A 23,032-nucleotide genomic window follows, 5' to 3' on the forward strand; every position below is an offset into this window, starting at 1 on the left:
GGTATCGATCAAAAGATTGAGTACAAGTATTCTAAATATAGGCTACTTAGACTTTTCTGTCAGTATGAGTCAAGTATACCTAAGTATAATCCATAAAGTACATAAAAAGTAGAATAAAAGTAGGGTGAATAGTGGTAAAGTGGGACAATGGGTAAAGTGGGACAGTTAAGCTTAATAATTTATATCTTTGCATGTAAATTATTCCATTACTAAAAATCAACACTGAGCTCATCATAAGCAAGTATGTGATTAAAAAATATAGATTCTGTGACTATGACATCACTTCCGGGGGTGTGGCACACCATATTCAACAACCTTACAGTGAACCATGACGGTAAAGTAAAATGACATAGCATTCTGAGGTGAATAATGTTAAGATTATAAAAATTAAAACACTTATGGATCATTTGTAATTGTTATATATTTTGTTATAGGATGTAATGGTGAATCAGAATTTGTAAAAATCACATTCATATGAATCTTTTTTGTTTGTTTTTTATGTGATTTTGACACTGTCCCAGTTTGCCATTAGCGTATTGTTAAACTGGGACAGGGTATTACTGGCAAACTGGGACAGCCATTTAAGTCATTCTAATGGGGGAATTGAGTTCCCTTTTTGTATGCCCCTCATAAATTTAGTTAGCTAGCTGGATATTTCAACAAAGATTGTAAACTGATTTAAAAAAACAATGCCAATTCCAAAAAAAAAAAAAAATAAATAAATAAAAAATAAAAAAACAAGAAAGATGGAGGGTACAAGCTTGGATGGCTGGGACATTTGCAATATTTGCAAAAAACTTTTCAACAAAAAGAAATGAAACTTAGCCTGTGTGTAATAAAATTAGCCTATAAGATGAAATGTTTATGAAGATTTCTATTTTTTAAATTTATATGAAATAAACTAAACCCAATACAAAATATTGTGGACAGGCGAGGGAGGGAGGGGTGGAAAGAATGTGCTGTACCTGCATCCCTCCTTAAAAAAAAGTGATTTTTATTATTTTTGTTGTTGTTGTTTATATTGTTATTGTGTATTTAATTCATTGGGCCTACATTTGAATAACAATTTAATGTGTTTGAAGTGTCCCAGTTTGCCAATAAAGGTGTCCCAGTTTGACAGTAGCGCCTGGAAAAATGTGGTTTGGGGTCTATGTGTGTTTGAGGAAGAGTCATCCATCCTGTGTTTAATATTTCTTTCTTTTTTATTCTGTATAGTAGAGTAGAGCACTTAAGCTATTTAGAATAGTATCATATGAGCGGCTAAGACATTTGGATCATAATAAAAAAGTATGCATAATATAAATTTTCAGAAAGTGTCCCACTTTACCACTATTCACCCTATACTTTCTTATTTTTAGTTTAAAAGAAGTATACTATTTATGCACTTGAACTTATTATTTGAAAGGTTAGCAAAAAAATACAAGCCCCGCATTTAAATCCTCACGAATAACTAGCCCCATAGGACTTTTATTGTCTGTCCATTATTGTACACACAATTTCCATTTAGTTTTTACAAACTGAGGGATAAGCCTGTGGAAATCGATAGAGCTTAACTTGTATTTAACCTGGAATATTCCTTTAAGCTACAATGACCTGTTGTTTTTTCCATCAGGTTTTGCATATACCACAAAGAATGTCCTTCATTACATTGCTCATGATGTGTTCATACATTTTGTGTAATAAAAACCGAATTTTTGTTATACTGAGGCGATCTCTCCCTTGCAGATGTTACAGGAGTTGTGGAAAGTGCTTTTCCCTGTATCACTGGCCTCAGCACTATCTGACCATTAACTGATTTGACTTCAGCTCGTTCCCTCCCTCCACATCCTCAAAAAAAGACAGAACAGAAACAAATGCGCCAATCTGCCATGCTAAATTCAGGCCTATCCCTTAGTCTTGACACGAGCAGCGTGGGTGATCTGCTAATGGAGACCAGAAAGGTGAACTTTAGATCAGCGCTTCAATATTAATGCATGATGAAGAATTCAGGAATCACATAACAGCCGCAAAGAGAAACACCAGAGCTAACGCTGTCAGCAGTTTGTCTGTGTGTTAACATTCATTTTTTATTCTCTCTCCTCACTGTTAAATATAGTAAAACTGTTATTTACCTGATTCCTTTCACCATTTAATTTCTATTACAATTCCATTTCATGTTTGCTACATCAATTCAATATTTAAATGCGATCAGCATGTTTATTTATTTATTCAATTTCTGCTTTCAGACCTCTATATCTGTGTCATATGTATGCTCAATATGATGTTATGTGGCAGATCAGTGGCCTGTCTGTCCAAGACGAAACCTACTATGTGGAGGACACAAGATGATTTAATAATTAAAATATGACCGTGTGGTGAACCTATGAACTCATATTTAAACAAATATCCCTTTGTGTAAGCTACAAGTACAATTAGTGTCCCCTTCAAAAATTGCTCGAGAAATGTTTTGTTTATTGTCCCCCCTACTGTTAGATGAAATTTACACCCATGGATATGATGATAGTTTTACCAAATTAAATGGTGAAATGCTTGTGGAGTAGCTCTGCTCGATGAAGGTCCTCATTTAGTGAGACGGCAGATGCTGAAAACACCATGAGTGTCACGCGTAATTACTAGACAACACTAGTCCATATCGAGATTTGATTCATTGTACACACCCTTACTTTTGATTTATTCATTCAAAAATGATGTGACATTCCGCTTTATACAGTAAGTTCCATTTGTGATTGATTCCGTCAGCGCTTTCCGCATAGCGATAATCATAGGGCTCTACGTGGTTTGTGCCACGTTGAAGAGAATTATTTATTGTTGTGTTATAAAGTTAGAACCATTATAAGAAGGGTATGTAGTTCACAGTTTCCTCTCAATACACTCTCCATGGCTGTTGAATAGATCCAGCTATGCACCGGTAGAGCAGTATTCAAAAAATAAATACTGTACACGAAATTGGAAGCGGTATATTGTCCAGCACTACATGTGCCATATTTTGTTTGCTGCAATCCACATGCTTATGAATGCTCTTGTAGCAGCAAAACGTTGCTGGTACTATAGTTTTTAACACACACACTTCATTCAGTAGCCCTGGCTCAAGCCATAGAAAATGGTCTATTCTTTCCCAAGCTTGAGGGCTAAAATAATGCATCTAAAGCATGTGAAATCAGCCAGAGAGAACGAGACAGAGAGAGGGAGGGAGGCCCAAGGCAGCCAAACCTCTTTTGTGCAATATCTAGAAATAATTCCAAGGTCGACTTTCTTGGTATCGAGGGGTTTGGAATAAACAGCACTAATTAGCCCACATGTGACACAATAGGCCTATCTCAGATTAGCCTGATGACTGAAGAGAGTCTCCAAACTCTATTATTCTCCAGCTGTTATGCCTCAGTTGAGAGGATGATGGTTTTAGTGATCAAGGTCTCCATGATCCAGAGCGCTGCTGGGTCAAATCCTGATCACATCAAGGTAAATGAACAAATGAGAAAAGAGGAATAAAGGCCAGTACCATAACCACCATTATAGACTTTTTAATGACGGAATTTGTTTTCAAAACAAAAATTCACAAGAATATTAACTTCAGTATCTTCAAGTTCATTTTTCTGTCATATCCAGTTTGAAAGCATTTGTAAAATAAAGTGAAATAAAAATTGTATTATTATTTAAAATAAATAAATAAATAAAATAAAGACGGGCACGATTTCTAATAACAAAGTTTAAAATCAATATACAGATTGACAAGATTTCACTAGATCAAAGGGAAGAAAAAAATAATACAAAAATAAATAAATAAAATATATATATCTCAAAACAAAATATATATCCGAGAGAAGAACACATGATCTAAAGTGTCATAAATGGTCTGATAACTGCATCATCTTTGAAAACAATCAAGTCTGATCAGGTGTCACTCACAACTGAAGTTCTTCATGTGTATATAAAAAACCTTCATCTGAGTGACACCCCCCAGGACAGTACACAAGTCCTATTGATGGCAGACAAAGCGGACTGTGTCCACGTCCCCGTACCCCCCCCACCCCACACCCCACACACCACACACACAGAGGACTTGAGGGTCCATCAGAGACAGGCTCATATACTGCAGTGTGGACACTAAATGGCCTATTCTCAATGCAATCAATGTCTCATTACAGCCCACCGTTATAAATCTGAGCCCTATTTAGTCTGGGGATTAAAGGAAGCAGGCTAGAGAAACACACATCGACGTAAATACATCACACACAGATACATGCAGAGACACGCACCGACGGCCTCACACACATTACCCTGCATTCAAAGAGAGACGAGACCTCCAGCACATAATATGCATATACATGCACGTGAAGTTAGACGCAAACTTGTGTGCACTTCCGCTAAGTTAAAGAATTAGTTTACACAAAAATAAACACAAAAATGTGAAAGAATATAACGGACATGCTTTTTACTACGGAAATGAGAACTCGTGAAGTGAGTGATCCAGTTGCACTGCAGGATATTATCAGTGAATAGCCACTTGAAGTTCTATCAGGCTTCTGAAAACCTGGAGTCACATGGACTACTTCGTGATTTGTTTATGGTTCATTTATGTCCTTTTTGAAGCTTGAAAACTCCATTGACTAAATCAAAATTAGAAATGTTTGCAATATTATGAAGGTAAATGATGACAAAATTTTGTGAAATGTTGGTTTAAGTGTAAAAGAAATGCAAAACTGATAGAAACTGGCAGAACAATACTGAACCGACGTGAACCGACGTGTTCGGTCATACAAGTGCCAAATCCCAAATCCCGGGGGTTAGTTAGTTTTAGAAACCCTGTTTCAGCACACTTAACTTTATATATTTTGAAGATGTATTGTTTCAAGTGGATTTGTTATAGGATACACGGGCGTAATTTCCTATGGGGACAGGGGGGACATGTCCCCCCCACTTTTCAAAATCCCGTTTGTGTCCCCCCCACTTTCCAATTCGTTATGATGATTTTTTTTTTTTTTTTCGCACACCGTCATCGCCACGGAGGAGCAGGACAAAGAAAGCCTGTGCCGATGTGAGCTGCCGCGTCCAGGAACGTCGCGTCCACACTCTAAAAATAGCTCAATGAAAGTTCTAATGAGCAGGGAGCGCTCCTGACGCACGCACACTACGCACAGACAGCGCGCCAGAATCGAATTACTGCATAAGGTGCATCTACGCGGGTTCACGCAGGGGCGTAATTCGTGAAATGCACTCCCGCTGGTTGAGCGCGGTAAAGTTCGTTTTGGGTTCGATATTAGCAGGACATTTGTTCTACAGGGTCGGTAGTCTAACAAATATATCAATAGCAAGATTAGTTTTAACATTATGTGACCATTGTATATCGACATGATGAAAATATTCATTCAAAATCATTCGTGCATTAATGCTGCATAATTGATAATGCTTTGACGCGTTTCCACAGCACACAATGCTTAAGGGAATGTCTGCCAATTCCACCAACTGCGTTAAACGTAGCCTATAATTTCTATTATTTAAAATTACTTTTAACATTTAAAAACAGATGTTTTCAAATTCCAAAGCTTGCAGAAGGTTCCTAATGGCAATACTGACTTAGGCTACAGGTAGCCTTGAGTAAATTAACTTGTCTAAGAAAATGATTCATAAAACGTATAAATATCAGTTGAGCCTATGTTTACTTTCGTCACTGACACAGACGGAAATAAAAAGACTATCAGTCTAAGTTCAGCTTTAGGAGGGGAAGAAATAGGCCAGGATAAGAATACTGAGAGAATAAGAAATATGAAGATGAGGAGAGAGCAGGTATTGACAAATAATCTAATGACAAGGTTTTAAATAGCCTATTTCTTATAATTTTTTGGCCTTCAAAAGTCCTAAATTACACATATGTAGGTCAAAGAAATCCAAATTTTCTCGGGGGAGCATGCCCCCGAACCCCCCTAACTATGGGGGCCTTGAGTCTTGATGCCCAGGGCACAGGAAAATGTTAATCTGGCCCTGGGTAAATATGACATTTATTATGGGTTTAAGTGAGGATTGTTTAAAGTTCACTTAAATTAAGTTGTTATATTTTTGAAGCCTAATAAATATTTAAAATTTGGGGGAAAAAATAATTTTCATCGAGACATCGGTAGCTATATTAATATCAGTGATACAGGCCTTCATTCATAAAAATATGCTATTAAACAATTATTTAAAATATACTGTCTTTATGTTGTTTCTACATTACAGTGGAAATTGAGTCTCACTTTATTTCAATTTTATTTACACACAAAACATTAATAGTGAACATTTTTGACTTTATAAAATGATTCTCTCACGTCTTGGCAATCGGCCCCTATTGAACAATAAAAAAGTAAGACATCTTTTTGTTATACATAGTTTAGTAGCCTACTATTCTTTTTGGCAGAATTTATCATTATAATCAACTTAATTATTTTCAAAATTATTATTATTAATTATTTTGTATCACCATAGTCCCTAAATGTATGTAAATGCAGGAAATGGGATTCAAATAGAAAAAATGTTCCCCCGTTTTGTGTCCCCCCCACTTCTCAAACCAAAGTTACACCCTTGATAGGATACGTCTACAAAGCAAAGAACTATACATAAGGTTGTACTTTAATCAAAAGATAATTAATCAATAAACACTGTTCAAAAGTCTGGGGTCAGTAAGATATTTCAACGTTTTAAAAGTATGCTAAATAAAACTACATTAAAAATTGAAATTACAATTTAAAATAACTGTTTTCTATGTGAATATATTGTAAATTGTCATTTATTTCTGTGATGGTAAAGCTGCATTTCCAGCATCATTACTCCAATCTTCAGTGTCACATGATCCTTCAGAAATCATTCTAATATGGTGATTTGCTGAAACATTTCTGATTATGATCAATGTTGAAAACAGTCGTGCTGCTTCATATTTGCTAAAAAAAATGGATATTTTGATGAATAGAAAGTTCAAAAGAACAGAATTTATTTTAAATAAATCTTTTGTGACATTAAAAATGTCTTTACTGCCACTTTTGACTAATGCAATGCATGCTTGCTGAATAAAAGTATTAATTTATTATCTTACAAATCTTACTGACCCCAAACATTTGAACGGTATAGTGTTCTTAGCACGTGCTTACAGAGCCTGCATTTCTCTCAATCTGTTTGTTACTCAACTAAAAAAGCATGAAAGCACTTTTACATTTTTAAAGCAGAATAACTAAAAATTGCTGTTCGTGTATGTTTATGCTATAGATTAAAGAACTGAAAAACGCACACATGCAACAAGGATGAGTGTGTGTGTTGCTGAGGTGAGCACTGACACCAAATGCCCATTTATCATTTATAAATGCTATGTTATCACCTCTGTCGCCACAAAATACATCCTCGTGAATCATTAACGGCTGCCTGTGAATTTACATCTGTTTTAGCTCATACTGTACATTACAGTACAATGAAAAAAAATGACACTTTAGCCATGTTACAAAACCTATTGAGCAGCCTATGTGGTAGAACTGTAGTATGACTGACAAATATGCATTATATTAAGTTTATTAGCGAGTTTATGTTGAAACTATGTTGTTAATAAAATATTGCATGTAAGCCTAAATATCTTTTGAGTATAGCTTTGCAACATGCTAATGTCATTCTATATTAAAATCAATTGTGTGTCAAGTCCAACATGCACTTCATATGAGGAGCCCTTTGTATTAAGTTGTTACTTATGTTAGCTATGTAGATTGTTTTAAATCATTTATGAGATTCTATTTCCCTTAAGATGCAACCTATGTAGGCATTAGACTCACTATAGGATTTGGAATAGAGGCTTTACTCCATTGTGCATCACCTGAAGATTGTCATCTGTGGAAACTGGCTTTATCATGTTCCGCACACATTCAGACTGAGAAATACTTGACATTTACACGGAGAAGGAGCCATCTCAGCATCTGAAGCAGGAGTGCAGCGGCAGAGCATGTTTTTATACGTGCATGTGACCGATAGAAAAGCCAGATCCACACTGACAAGGAGAGACTCCGAGAAATGAGCTAGCTAAAAGAAACACGCTAGCGGAGACAGAAGCGAAGAAAGCCGACTGCCACAAGATAAAAGCTGCGGATGCAATATAAACAACACAGGATTCAGGCAAAGCTGCGCTTCCTGAAAAAAAGTAAATCCATGAGAAATGTCCATGAGAAAAAAAAAATCTGTGCTAATTAGCCAAACCTTTCAAACATTTCAAAACGTTTATCTCTGTGTTGTGTGACTGCTTTGCCACGCAGATGACACAACAAATAAAAAGTAAAAAAAAATGTAAAAATAAAAATAAATAAATAAAATAAAATAAATAAATAAATAAATAAATAAATAAATAAAATAAATAATTATAATTTGAAAATTTTAATAAAATAAAATAAAATACAAAAGAATTAAAAATACAGTAAAAATGGTTTCAATGTTTTTTAAAGCTAAAAATTCTGAAACTTTTCCCATTAAAAGTATCTCAAAGCCTATTGAGAGAAGACAGAGCCTTGGAATACTCATCTAGTATAAAAAGAAAAGCTGATTTATATATTTTATTTTGTTCCTCTTTTGCTGAATGAAGCCAGAGCAATGAAAAGCATCTTTGTAAAGGTAAGGCAGAAGGTGTTCCATTCATGAGCGACTCTTCTATTACAGCTCCCCATTTCACATTTCAATAAGATGTGCGTCTGCAAAAATATATGAAAGCTGATAGAAAGTTATTAACTGTCTTTACAAAGTGCAGTGAGAGTGTGTGGTCTGTGAGATGTTGATGTGGATCTAAGAGTTCATCTGAATAAGAATAAGAGTCTAAATGAGCAAGATGCAAGGACTGATATGGGAAGTAATAATGTTTCAGCTTATAAAAGATAAAATGCTGAAAATCCTCTCGGATCCACAGGTATTCTCATTCAGTGGGTTTTACTCTCTTTTAGACTGCAATGCAGTGTGATGATGTGAATCTTTCGCAGATGTTAAAGGAATAGTTCACCCACCCAAAAATACAACTCTTAAAGTCACATACTGACCCTCATGTTGTATCAAACCCATATGATATCCTTTCTTCTTCCCTTTAATGCAAAATTACATATTACGCAGAATGTCTGAGCTCCTCTTTTCCATAGTCAAGCTTCAAAAAGCACTCCAAAAGTATAATAAACAGTTTATTATATATATATATATATATATATATATATATATATATAATTTTTTTTTTTATATTATTTTTTTAATTTTTTTAAAGCTTTATGTGAGGAACAGACCAGAATTAAAGTAACACATCATTTGTGCTTGTCTACCATTTCAAAATTGTGCTCTTTTGTCCATTATGGTGCTTGAAAATATAAATTACAAATTCAAAGCAGAAACGTTCAGCAAACATTTTTTTTTTTTTTCTAATTAAATAAATATAGTATCAGAATAGCATGAAATGACTAAATTATGACAATAACTGGGGTGAACTATTCCTTTAAACATCATGGCTATATTGGATTTTCTAACTAATTCCAGCTCTTCAAAAATGATTTGCTATCTGAAAAGTAATATTTTATTTAAAGTTATGTTCATAATTCTAAAGCCTACATGCTTTTTCATAACTGATCAGATTTAATACTTTATTAAATTCACACCTCTATATATTAAAAATCTTTCCGAACAATTGCACTTTCACGTCTGAGCCTTTTCTGCTGCAGTGTTACAATAAATGGCAAAAGAGCACAAGGTCGAAGGATTTACTGGAGCTGGAATAGAGAAAAGAGCAGAGACGCAGAGGCCTTGTCACTTTCCTTTCCTCCGGCTTTGGGGCTTTGTAGACACAATCCAAGTCTGAATAACACGGTTTAAACAGCACAGAGACACAGAGGGAGTTTAAGAGAGAAACAAGTTAGGGAAAAAGAGAGAGAGTGGGGAGAGAGAGATGCACGAGAACCTGTCACCATCTTGAAGACCAAAACGGGAAACGTTTTCGATCACAGATCACAAAAATAAATCCCATCCCAAATTATCCTATCCCACTGCCATCCTCCTTTCTGAATAAATTAAATTAAATTAAATTAAATTAAATTAAATTAAATTAAATGGAAAAAAATATGAATAAATAATAAAATAAATAGAAAATCTGAAACTTTTCCCATTAAAAGTAACTCAAAGCCTGTTTAGAGACAGAACCTTGAAATACTCATCTAAAAAAGAGAGCATGATTTTTATTTATTTTATTTTGTACACTTTTTGCTGAATGAAGGCAGAGCAATCAAAAGCATCTTTTGTAAAGGCAGAAGGTGTTCCATTCATGAGCGACTCTTCTATTACAGCTCCCCATTTCACATTTCAATAAGATATGCGTCTGCAAAAATATATGAAAAGCTGATAGACAGTTATTAACCATCTTACAATAAAATAATGCATATAAAGTAAAAATCACCTGTATTGTTACCATTACCATTCAGATCTAGCATTTATATATCATGGGTTTGATGAGTCTAAGTGGAGAAGATGGGGGGATAAATGTTAACACAATGATAAAACTTAGAAAATGTCATATTTACTTTATTTCTATTTTTGCTCTTACTTTTGGTCTAGCCCTTTTCTCCCTTACAAACAAATTTTCAGCTACATGTATAAATTTGAACGAGCTAAATAGTGTCTCACTGAATAACCCTAATGTGAAGCTCTTGTTAATGTTTATTCAATACAAAGTTGGAGAGAAAAAAACCTACAGATGAAGCAACATCACATTAACTCGCATTTCCACATACGACTTCCACCAAGTTCACAGAAATTCACAGAAAAGACAAAACTGAGCAGTTCAGACACTTTAAAAAAGTCCCCAATATTCGCTCACCAAATGATCTCAAAGATAAACTAAAGCTGGCTATGCCAACACGTCGTGCCTGGTGCAGGGAGAGCCAGCACTCGTTTCAGCGAGACTGTGTGGCTGTTAGACCGCCTGCAGATATTTATTAGAGCCGTATGAAATTTTCATGTGGTGTGAAGCATTCTCTTTCATCCAGCAGCCTGCTGTCAAGCGTGAGGAGGAAGCCTGGCAGATCTGCACGGGACGGGACGGGACGGGGGGGGGGGGGGGGGGGGGGCATGCCTTCAGGTGACATCATCAAAAGACAGGGGTGAGGGGGCGGGAACATCATCAACCCCAATCAGCCAATTAGAAGAAGACGTGGCCTAGCACAACTGTTTGACGAGACGAGAGGCTTCTAGGATGGCGAGTCAAACCAGAGAACAAAGACGTGAATGAACACCGCAAAACTGAAGCACTTTATGGGTTTAACCCGTAAGATTATTAGTATTATTTAATTAATGATGAATTTAATTAATCAAAAGTGACAGTAAAGACATGTGTAATGTTACAAAAGATTTCTTTTTCAAATAAATACTGTTCTTTTGAACCTTCTATTCATTAAAGAACCATGGAAAAAATGTTTTCAAAATTGATAATGATAATAAATGTCAATCAGAATTTTGTACTGTATTTTTGATCAAATAAATGTAGCCTTGAAAAGAGACTTCTTTCAGAAACATGAAAAAAACGTTTTTTGAAGCGGATGGTGAGTCGAGCCAGAGAACAAACGTGGAGTGAGGAGTTTTATCATGAGAAGAGGATCACGGGTCAGACCGCGACACGACCTCTGCTAAACTCATGAGAGGAGGAGAGAGAACGAGTTCCTCCACTCGTCTCTTATCTCCTGTTGTCGCTGTCTAACATCCTGAAGCTCAAAGAGTCGTCCCGCCGCTGTCTGTACTGTCTCTTCATCATTGCTCCCCTCTCCATCTTTCCGGAAGAACTTGGAAGAATATAATCATCTGAAATAATGATAATATTCTTCCAAGAAGTGCCACATATAAGAATAATCAGACACACAGAACTGAGCAAAAGTCTCAGGCATGTTAATACCCCCCACCCCCCCCCCCCACCCACCCACCCCACACCCACAAAAATGGTTTTAAGTCAGTTATTTCTATCTTTTGCTGTAGTGTATCAGTAGGAAATATCAGTTTACATTTCCAAACATTCTTTTTGCCATTAATTGTAATAATCCAGTGAGATTTGTGTATGCACAAGGAGTCTGACAACAGCCGGTCTGATCTGATCTCACCATCATTGAGTCCGTCTGTGATTACATGAAGAAACAGAACAAACTGAGACAGGCTAAATCCAGAAGAACTGCGGGAACGTCTCCGAGACGCTTGAAGAAACCTTCCTGCAAAGCTACAGTTCTGTGAAAAGTACTGGCACTTGTGTTAAAATGCTGTAAAGTGAGAATGCTTTCAAAAATAAAATCACAAATTGAATTTATTTATGATTTAACTTCTATGAACTAATTCAAATCAACATATGGTGTAACGACCCTTTGCGTTTAAAACGGCTTTTGTCCAGGTACACTTGCGCATAGTTTTTCAGGGAGCTTTGCAGGAAGGTTTCTTCAAGCATCTTGGAGACCTTCCCGCAGTTCTTCTGGATTTAGTCTGTCTCAGTTTGTTCTGTTTCTTCATGTAATCACAGACGGACTCGATGATGGTGAGATCAGATCATACCGGCTGTTGTCAGACTCCTTGTGCATACACAAATCTCACTGGATTATTACAATTAATGGCAAAAAGAATGTTTGGAAATGTAAACTGATATTTCCTACTGACACACTACAGCAAAAGATAGAAATAACTGACTTAAAACAATATTCTTGTTCTCCCGCTCTCTCGCTCTCTCTCTCTCACTCTCACTCAAAAGCACACACATACAGTACGGACACACACTCGCACAGAAACGTGTTGTCAGCGCTGCTCTGATGATTTTATCAGTAGTTTACCTGAGCTAAACTGACTAAACTTATGACAGGATGAAACATAATTCTAAATGTAAAGGCCATTTTAATCAAAAGACAAAAACTGACCATTTCTCTCTATTCCACTTTGCCTCTCCTCTCCTCTCTCCTGATTCCTCTTTTCTTTCCTCTTATTTTCTTCCACCTTTCTTTATCCTCCTCTCATTCTCTCTTCTCCTTTATGTTGAGTCCTTTGAAAAAGACTTTCGGTGACAGTGGATGAGATGATGATGACACAGACAGATCACATACGATGAACTAACTGGTTTTGGTTTCACTCTAAAATGCCATTTAGGAAAAACCACATGTGGGCACTCACTCTCTCTCTCACACACACACACACACACACACACACACACACAAACGTACACTTCTGTGGTTGAGGGGAAGGTACATTGTATTTGACCTTTTGTGATTGTGATGGGTATGGCTAAAGGTGAGTCATTGTGTAAGCCTAGACAGTAGTGTGTGTGTGTGTGTGTGTGTGTGTGTGTGTGTGTGTGTGTGTGTGTGTGTGTGTGTGTGTGTGTGTGTGTGTGTGTGTGTGTGTGTGTGTGTGTGTGTGTGTGTGTGTGTGTGTGTGTGTGTGTGTGAGAGAGAGAGAGAGAGAGAGAGAGAGAGAGAGAGAGAGAGAGAGAGAGAGAGAGAGAGAGAGAGAGAGAGAGAGAGAAAGAAAGAACAAGAAAAAGAAAGCTCTAAAACCTATGACAGAAAGGGAAATTCTTGTACTTTGTTTTTCCAATTAGTGCTCTAAGACTTAGTATATAGTGTCAGGCCTGTTTAAAATGTGTGTGTGAGTCACTGGTTCATTTCTATTCTCCTCCAGTGCTCTTCTGGTGTCTTCAGCACAAGGGGCTTTTTGTGGACTGTATTGTGACGGCAGACTCTGGCAGGCACAGACAGGCCGGGGCTTAAGGCCAGCTCAAACACACACACACACACACACACACACTCCAGCAGAATCAGAGCGGAGAAGAGTGCCCAAACACGCTCGACCAGCACAACCGAACACACTTCAGCTCAGCACACATGAACAAACCCTGAATGGAGTCCACATCACAAATACACACTGATCCACATGGAAAGAAAAATCATAAATAAGATTTCTTTCATATTTTTCCTAGGCACCAATGGAATTTTTAATGTAGAGCAAATAAAGCAGTCTATTGCTTCTCGGTATTTTTTCCAGGGCATAATTCACCGTAATTTTCTGAAATATCATTACATTTTAAAACATTTTTTATTTAAATATATTTTACAATTATTATTTTTTCCTTCAGTTGCAAAGCAAAATGTTCAGCATCATTACTCCAGTCTTCAGTGTCACACGATCCTTCAGAAATCATTCTAATATGATGATTGGCTGCTCAAGAAATATGTCTTATAATTATCAAATTTGAAAAAAGTTGTGCTGCTTAATATTTTTGTGGAAACCTTGACACTTGATGAATATAAAGTTCAAAGAACATTTATTTAAAATACAATTGTTTGTAACGTTGTAAATGTCTTTACTGAGTGCTTGTTGAATAAAAGTATAAATTTCTTTATTGATCCCAAACTTTTAAATGAGAGTGTAAATGAAATTGCTTAGATTTTACAAGATAAAAAATGTCTACAATCAAAAGTCAGAAATCCCAATATAAGCTCAAACATTTCTCATCAAATCCTTTCATGTCCATATTTTCCACATTCATATTATAGCTCTATTCTTTAGAATCATCTCAGACAAAGTCGATACTTAAATGAAACCTGGACTGAGAACACCGTTACATCTCTTGAGAAATGAAAAAGAGCAACATCTGAGCAATAAAAGTCTCCTCTGGGAAGAAACACATGCAGGAACTTTTACAGTATTAAACCTTCCACAAACATGCAACAAAATATGTTTCAGGCCATGTCAAGAGCTCATAATCTCAGCCAACATTAGCACTAAGACTTCAGAAAGTGGCACTCATGAGAACTGAAGAGGAAATAATAAATGATCAAGTGATTCTGTGTACTGTGCACAGCATCTAAAATGTCATCAAAAATGCAATTATCTATCTACAAATAATCTATTTATTACAGGTGCATTTCATATTCTAACAAATAAAAGTGTGAAATATCACACTGTTTATTCAATTCAAGTGATCCACTTTAAATTACATGAATATGCACATAGGATTCAGTGATTATACCATCTAGACTAAATGCAATATAAATACTGAAAATATATATAAGAAATGTCATTTAAAAAAATGTATGCAGTGAATAAATCTGTGGTGCAAAGTTCACCCAACCAGTCACTCCACGCATGCTGTTGTGTTTCTTACCTGGAGTCGGAGTGTGTGATCTGAACTGTACCGAATGAATGAAAGGGTGAGAACCGGGTCTCTGAACCAAGTCCATCCTTACAGTAGAGGCACGCTGACCCCAGAACACAGTTACCCACTGTCTCACTGGCCAAAGTGCCACGGTCAAAGACTGACCTGGCCCACGCTGAGTGTGTGTGAGAGGTGTTTGATGGCCTCGGATCATCAGTGTCTACATATTAGCTGCACTCGGGATTACTGACTAGTTTCCCAACAACTCACTACATTGCAAAAATCATTTTCTTTATCCGAATTGTTGTTGTTTGTCAGTAAGATATCATAATTTATTTGAGGAGCAAAATTAATATTTATAATAAAATTATTATATAAGGATGTCACATATTTATTTAATTAAATTTATTGTTGCAAATACTACTAACACTACTAATAATAATACATATTAGTATATCTTTTAAATTGACAAATGCTGAAATGCAGTGATTTTTGTTTTCTTGTGCAAATTATTTTAGTATCTCTGAATAGGATATATTTGCTTAATATATTAAGCAAAAGTGCATTTTCTGCAAGCAAAAAGAATAAATATTTTAAAATATACCATATAGTTTTAAAAATGATAAAAACATTTATTTTAAAATAATCAAAAGTATAATCAAATAAAAAGATAATAATATAAAAAATATATTAATGATAATAATAATAATAATAATTGTATAAACACTTTTTAAAATAATATATAATATTATAATATATAATATATATATATATATATATATATATATATATATATATACAATAATAATAATAAAATATATATATATATATATATATATATATATATTATTTTATTTATTTTTTTATTATTATTATTGTTATGTGAATAACAGGGGAAATATAAATGTCTTAATATATTATGCCTAATATAGTATTATATATTTTGTATAATATATTAAGTAAATATATCCTGTTCAAAGATGTTTACATATTTTTTCCCTGGAAAACATAAACTAAAAAATACAAATTCAGAAAATTTGTGATACGCAGCATGTTTTATTAGCCTAGTAATACCAAGTCTGGAAGGGCATAATTGAAAAGCGTTTTCTTTCTCGCGGGGGGTGGGGGGTGGGGGGGGGGCGCTTGTCTGAAGTTTAAAATCATTGGTTACCCGTAAGCCAATCACATAACGTTTGGTTATGACGTGTGTTGTGAGCCGGCTCAGCCGCATCTAACTTCCACTGTAAACACATGTATGATGCGAAAACAAGACCATCGAGCGAAATACCGGAGTGAACATTTGCAGATTATGTGAAGTAAATCTACGCATCCACGGTACAATCAACGTCTACGTCACGGCTCTCAGCCCGCCCTCTGTTCGTTGATTGGCCGGCTGTTTTGAGGCCCTAGGAAAACTGGGAGATAGGTCACTATCTCAGACTGAGTACAGAAGCGAACTGAAATTGAGCGGAAGTACGAAGTCTGACGTAGTCAGGCTAATGTTTTATGGCATATCAGGTTAAAGCATGTTACTTTTAAACATACGCCTCAATCCCACTACGTCCAGTTGTCTTTAAATGCAAAACCCTAAAGCAGCCTAATTATACCTAATTATTTGAATAATTTTTGAGACAGACCACTGACTAGTTCTTTTTTTTTTAATATGTGGTTTTGTGCAGCGCTGCTCTCGACCTCTCACTTCCTCCTGTATATCTCTCTCTCTCTCTCTGATGATAACTAAGGCGGTCCGCCTCTGTAGCGTACGCTTGGCCGAGGTTAAATAGATGAAATATGCTGACATAAAATCAGGAAAACAGCACACACAGAACAGTGACTGCTTCTGTCAAAGTCCCTTTAACAGAACACATCAAAACGCCTCTGGATGCAACCATAACCAAAAGAGACCTCAGCGAAAACGGAGGTGAACGGAAAATGAGAGAGAAAGATTTGTCATCACTTTTCCAACTAAATAACTCTTAAAAGTCTGCTTGTGCCAAGATGGCCATGTGTGAACACTGGCAGTGTGCTACAAAAGTATAGCACGGATCTTTTATCAGCCGAATAAAAGAATCAGGCCGTTCTGAGGGTCTCATTGTCATGCCTTCCCAACCTCTCAATCCCGCTTCCGCAATTCTTCTATCTTTATCTCTCACACCTTCTGTACCTCTCACCTTTCCATCTCACAGCTCACACTTGCTCTCTTGCTTCTCTTTTCTCTCAGTAATGGGGTTTGGTGCTGTAGAAAATTGAGGGGGGGGGGACGTTTTGTGTGTGTGTGTGTGTGTGTGTGTGTGTGTGTGTGTGTGTGTGTGTGTGTGTGTGTGTGTGTGTGTGTGTGTGTGTGTGGTCCGTGCTGAGTCTAATTGCTGGTGTTGTGGTGCTGAAGTCATCCAGGGAGCCACATAGAGCCGGCAGGGTAAAATTGAACAAGCATCACCCGTCAGGAGAGCTTCCACTCAGAGCTGCTGTCAGCCTGCCCTGTTTACCTGCTACACAATTATCATCCAGCCCCAGGGAACCCTCTGGAACAACACATCTATCCTCTGGGGGAAGCGTGATGGTCCAACATCGCAGAGGGAGATCGGTCACCGATTCTTGCTGTGTGTTAACGGTTGGAAGTAAATTAAACATACAAAAGTGTGTGAGAGGTTACGAGCATGTTGCAACGGAGACGTGCAAAGCCATGAGGGAAGGTAGTTATGAAAGAATAAGGGCCGGTACACACAGAATGTTTTTTTGAATTCCACTGCACAGTTTGATAATATTTTGTTGCATTTTTAAGAGACTTTTGAAAGCTGTTCAGCTATTTTCTGCTGTCCATTATTTCTGGAGCATACTTCATAAAAGTGCATCTCGAGACCCCTTGCAATCTATTTTTGTTTACTTTTGATATATACTATATTTGTTTAATGTTTTAAGCTAAATAGCATAATATATTTACACTTTTCAGAGAATATTCCATGAAGTAATTTTTTTTCTTCCATATTAATAACAAGAAAATAATTAAAAACAATATAAAAAGGTATTAATAAATATTTTTAAAACATTTAACTATATAAAATTTATTCACTTTTGTATGGTTTATATAAATATATATATATATTAGGGGTGTAACTATAAACTCAAGTTACAATTCAATACTTATCGCGATACTGAACACACGATACAATACTATATATACTATATTCACAATATTTTAATAACTTTTTTTATTATTACTTTATTATTATTACTTTGTTATTATTATTATTTTATTATTATCAGGACCCACAAATATTCCCCCATTGCATTATTATACATTATATTCAACATTATCTATGGTAGTTTAATGTAGTAATGTTACTGAAACACCGTAAATTTTATTTTTTTTCCTCACGCAAATATCTTCATTAGTGTTTGGAAGTTGCACTAAAATCATATAGGTTTGAAACAACATTGGGGTGAGCACATGATGACATAATTTACACTTTTGATAAATACAGCTACCTGAGCCTTGGATAAAACTAACTCTATATCACGAATCATATCGTTTACATTAACGATACATATCGTCACAATTTTAACGATGTATTGTTACACCCCTTACATGTATACATATACATATATATATATATATATACATATATATATACACATATATATATATACAGTATATATATATATACACACACACACATATATATATATATATATATATATATATATATATATATATATATACACACACACACATATATATATATACAGTATATATCCATATTAAAAAGTTCATTCTTTTATTTTAAATTAAAAAGTATAAATATGTTTAACAAAATAAATAAAAAAGTGCCGAGTGAACAGACCCTAGGGTTGTTTGTGTTGAATGTGAGGTTGACCTGAGAGGGTGAGGAGTATTTTGTAAGTGGTTTTGGTGGGGTCTGGCCGTAGCCGCTGACCTGGCCCATGGCTCAATGGGACAGTGGGTCAATGGTTCTGTGCAGCACTGCAGGGATTCCCTTACACACAAAAAGAGTGTGACCCTGCCTGAACTATGGCTTCAACTCTCACTCGAGATCCTTCCAATTCATTCACCCGAACTCTCCAGGCGCATCTGTCCAGTACAACCCATATGTCCATCACTCACAGCTTATTAAATCTCCCTAAAAGCTGGTGGGTGCAATGATTTGTTTCTTCTATTGTCTTGGCAGCTCAACTGAGCATTGCTTCCCCTTCTGTTTTCCAAAACCACCCACACTGATATCCAGCCCAAGTCCTCTCTTAACCAGCTCTAGGACAGAGATGGAGCGCTGGAGAGTTCACACTGAATCGCCTCCTGCAGGAAATCCGGGAGGGATCAGGCCGGGAAGAGGAGGGATCGTGGCCCTATCACTTACACTGCACATCTACGCGAATGGACTTGATGGCAGCCACCCCCACCCCGTTCTCAGCTTTGCAGTAGTAGCGGCCGCCCTGCACTCTCTGGATGTTGGGGATCCGTAGAGTCTCATTGAAGATGGACGTCTCCTGGAACTTGTCAGAAGCGCTGCCCGCTGTCTTGGTCCACCGTACCTGCAGGGGGCGACATTCAGAGACTCATGAGCTAACGTGCAACACAACTGCATTTCAGTGCATATTTTATGTCATGCACACACACACACAATTGTATATGTGGTTTACAGGGACTCTCCATACACTCTCCTGGAAGTGTCCTCATAAATCATGTTTTACATTATAATACCCATGTCACTATGCACATACAATATACAAGAACACGCACACACACTCGCACATAAACTTTCCCATAAAAATTCCCATAAACACACTCCTAAACCTTGTGGAAAGCTTTCCCAGAAGAGGTGAAGCTGTTAGCTGCAAAGGGTTCAGCCAACTCTATATTAAACCCTATGGATGCATTAAGAATGGGATGTCATTAAAGTTCATGTGTATGTGAAGGCAGACGCCCCAAAACTTTTGGCAATACAGTGTATGTGGTTTACAGGGACCATAGACTCTCCCGGAAGACACACACACACACACACACACACACACACACAACATCAGCTATGTACAGCTATAAATAAATATCTAGAGAAACTGAAGCCTTGTTTAGTTGCATTTTTAAATGGAAAAGATTGTCAATGAGGTCTCAGACTACTTTCTTTGTATATATTAAAATCAATGAAAAGATATGTCTTAATGAAATGATTAGGAAATATGTAAGGGTTAATGCCCGACGAGGTGTCCATTATCAGGTTTTAATGGACGACGGCGAGGCGTGAACCGTCCGACGCGCAGCGGAGTCCGAAGTCCATTAAAACCTGATAATGGACAACTCGAAGGGCATTAACCCGCTTATTATACCATGGTCACTTGCCAAATAACACATTTTTAAAACATTAGTTTATATTTTAATTAGTTTTACAATCGAAATCTAAAGTTACAAGTTACAAACAATAACTTGGTTTCCTTGGTTACGCCTGACGGTTTATTTAGGTGTACATTATCACTTTTTAACGGACACCCTGCAGCCAATCAGAATCGAGTATTCACCCAGACCATGGTATAAAAAAAAAATAATATTTAGCCATTTAAATTAGAAAAAGCTCTAATTTATTTTGTCTTACTAAGTTAATGTACAGGAAAAACGGCTTAAAAAATATGTCTAGAAAGGCCGGTCACGTTGACGAGCAAGAAGTACAGTGGGACTCCATAAGTTTGACCCTAGTGTAAGTACAGCGGTCAGACTCTGACGGTAATCACACTCTCATCCATCTCAATCATTCTTTTGATGCCTTCACACAATCTTTGCATTGAGTGTGTAAGGGCAAGTGAAAATCACAAAGTAAAGCCGGTGTAATCTCCTCCACCTCTCCACCTCTGGACATCAGTAAGCTGCTTCTATTAAAGCGGGGTCACCTCTGAACACATGGGCGAGCAGGCCATTGTAGTTGGCAGCGCTGGGGGCGGAGGGAAGGTTAGGACGTACGTGCAAAGGATTATGGGATTACACAGACCTGTGTAAACGACAAGCTTTGTGTTTATTTAGGTTTATTTGCCTGTGGATTTAGGACACAGCTGCTGTTCATTTATCAGGTGTAGCGGGTGAGAAATTAACAAAGAGAAAGAGAGAGAGAGCGCTCCTGGGTGTAACCTATCCTCTTGGTGGCAAAGAACAGAAAAGCTGATCGAAAGCTGTTTGATGAGGCAAATTCACTGAAAAGTTGTGCCACTTTCATGTGTGGACTCTTTGCTGCATCCTCCTCAACCTAGAACTCCGAACAAACCCACGAAGTGAGGAACTGCCCCATACAAACTGCATTGCGCCATAATCTGGATGCTAAAACCTCAAAACTGTTCAACTATTTCATATAGTATTTTGAAAGTATTATTATATTAAATTACTATATTGAAATATTTGAAGATATGTCAACACTCCACAATAAAGTTAAATCTGTTAACATGAAATTAATATTAATTTATAAATCATTCTAAATTGTCACCAAAAACTTACTGTAAAGTGCTACTATGTTTTCAAATGTTGTAATTGTGTTTTTTAACCGTATACACATGATCCTTCACAAATCATTCTAATATGCTGATTTTATGCTCAGTTATTATCAATGTTGGAAACAGTTGTGCTGCTTAGTATTTTTCTGATTCTTTTTTCAGGATTCAATTGATGAATAAAGAGTTTAAAAGAACAGCATTTATTCAAAATAGAAATATTTTCTAACAATATAAATCTTTACTATCAGTTTTTATGAATAACACATCCTTGTTGAAATAAAGTATTAATTTCTTTTTTTTTTAAGATGACTGACCCCAAACTTTTGAACGGTAGTGTATATTGTTATAAAAGAGTTTTTTATTGGAAATAAATGCTGTTCTTTTAAAAATTTTATTCATCAAAGAATTCTGAAAAAGTAGCATAGGTTATAAAAAAAAATATTAAGCAGCACAACTGTTTCCAACATTGATAATAAATCATCATATTAGAATGATTTCTGAAGGATCATGTGACACTGAAGCCTGGAATAATAATGCTGAAAATTCAGCTTTGCGTCACAGAAATAAATTATATTTTAAAAGATATTAAAATAGAAAACCTTTATTTTAAATTGTAATAATATTTTACAATATTACTGATAAAATAAATGCAGGCTTGATATGAAGAAACTTCTCTTAAATATATATATATATATATATATATATATATATATATATATATATATATATATATATATATATATATATATACATATTTATACATACTATCCATCCATTCACCAAACTGCTTGTCCTCTGTAGGGTCTATATGAAGTAATGAACTAACAAAGATAAAAAGATATATTAAATACTTTCATATAAGTTACAGGATATACATCCATTTTTGCGTATACATTTATATACAGTATTTTTTTAATCTTCTATAATGAGAAAAGTCGCTATCGTAGGTAACAATTCACTCAAGTAAAGGGCAGTAGTGAGCTGAACCTCTGATCTGTGCTTACGCCAGTCTCAGGATCCACCATTGATTGTGAAATGTCAACAAAAAACGTATGTTTGTGTTCTCAGAAGCCCAAAACTCCAGCATCATTGTGTTGATTCATCGTGGCTCTCAAAGGGAGATGTAAGCAGATGTAAGACAGATGGCGCTGGATAGGCTATCATTACAGCGGCCTCAGACGCCCCACTTACAGCAATGCAAAGTCACAGTGCCACAGAAACTTTCAAAGTCTCCGTGATATGAAGAGAACAGGGCTGAGGGCAACAGACACTGAAATGCTGCCACTACAGGAAACGCAACATGGGACGAAGAAATTGGTCATGAAACAGATGAACCAGTGAAAGAGACGACGCTGCCACACATCACAGTGTTTTACTGCTCCACAGATCCCAACAGACCCAGCAAACCCT

At 36.1% G+C, this 23,032-nt stretch overlaps 1 protein-coding gene across 2 annotated transcripts in view; it reads right to left on the reverse strand.

Moving 5' to 3' along the window:
* Positions 1-23,032, reverse strand: part of mdga1 (MAM domain containing glycosylphosphatidylinositol anchor 1) — a 211,879-nt gene that overhangs the window by 118,523 nt on the left and 70,324 nt on the right. For both annotated transcript variants that reach the window (XM_079856011.1, XM_079856010.1), the window contains exon 4: positions 19,510-19,684. In XM_079856011.1, coding sequence (XP_079712137.1) covers positions 19,510-19,684 — 175 coding nt within the window. The remainder of the gene's footprint in view (positions 1-19,509; positions 19,685-23,032) is intronic.

The sequence above is a fragment of the Squalius cephalus genome, assembly GCF_949319135.1.
Source record: "Squalius cephalus genome assembly, chromosome: 21".
NCBI lineage: Eukaryota > Metazoa > Chordata > Actinopteri > Cypriniformes > Leuciscidae > Squalius > Squalius cephalus.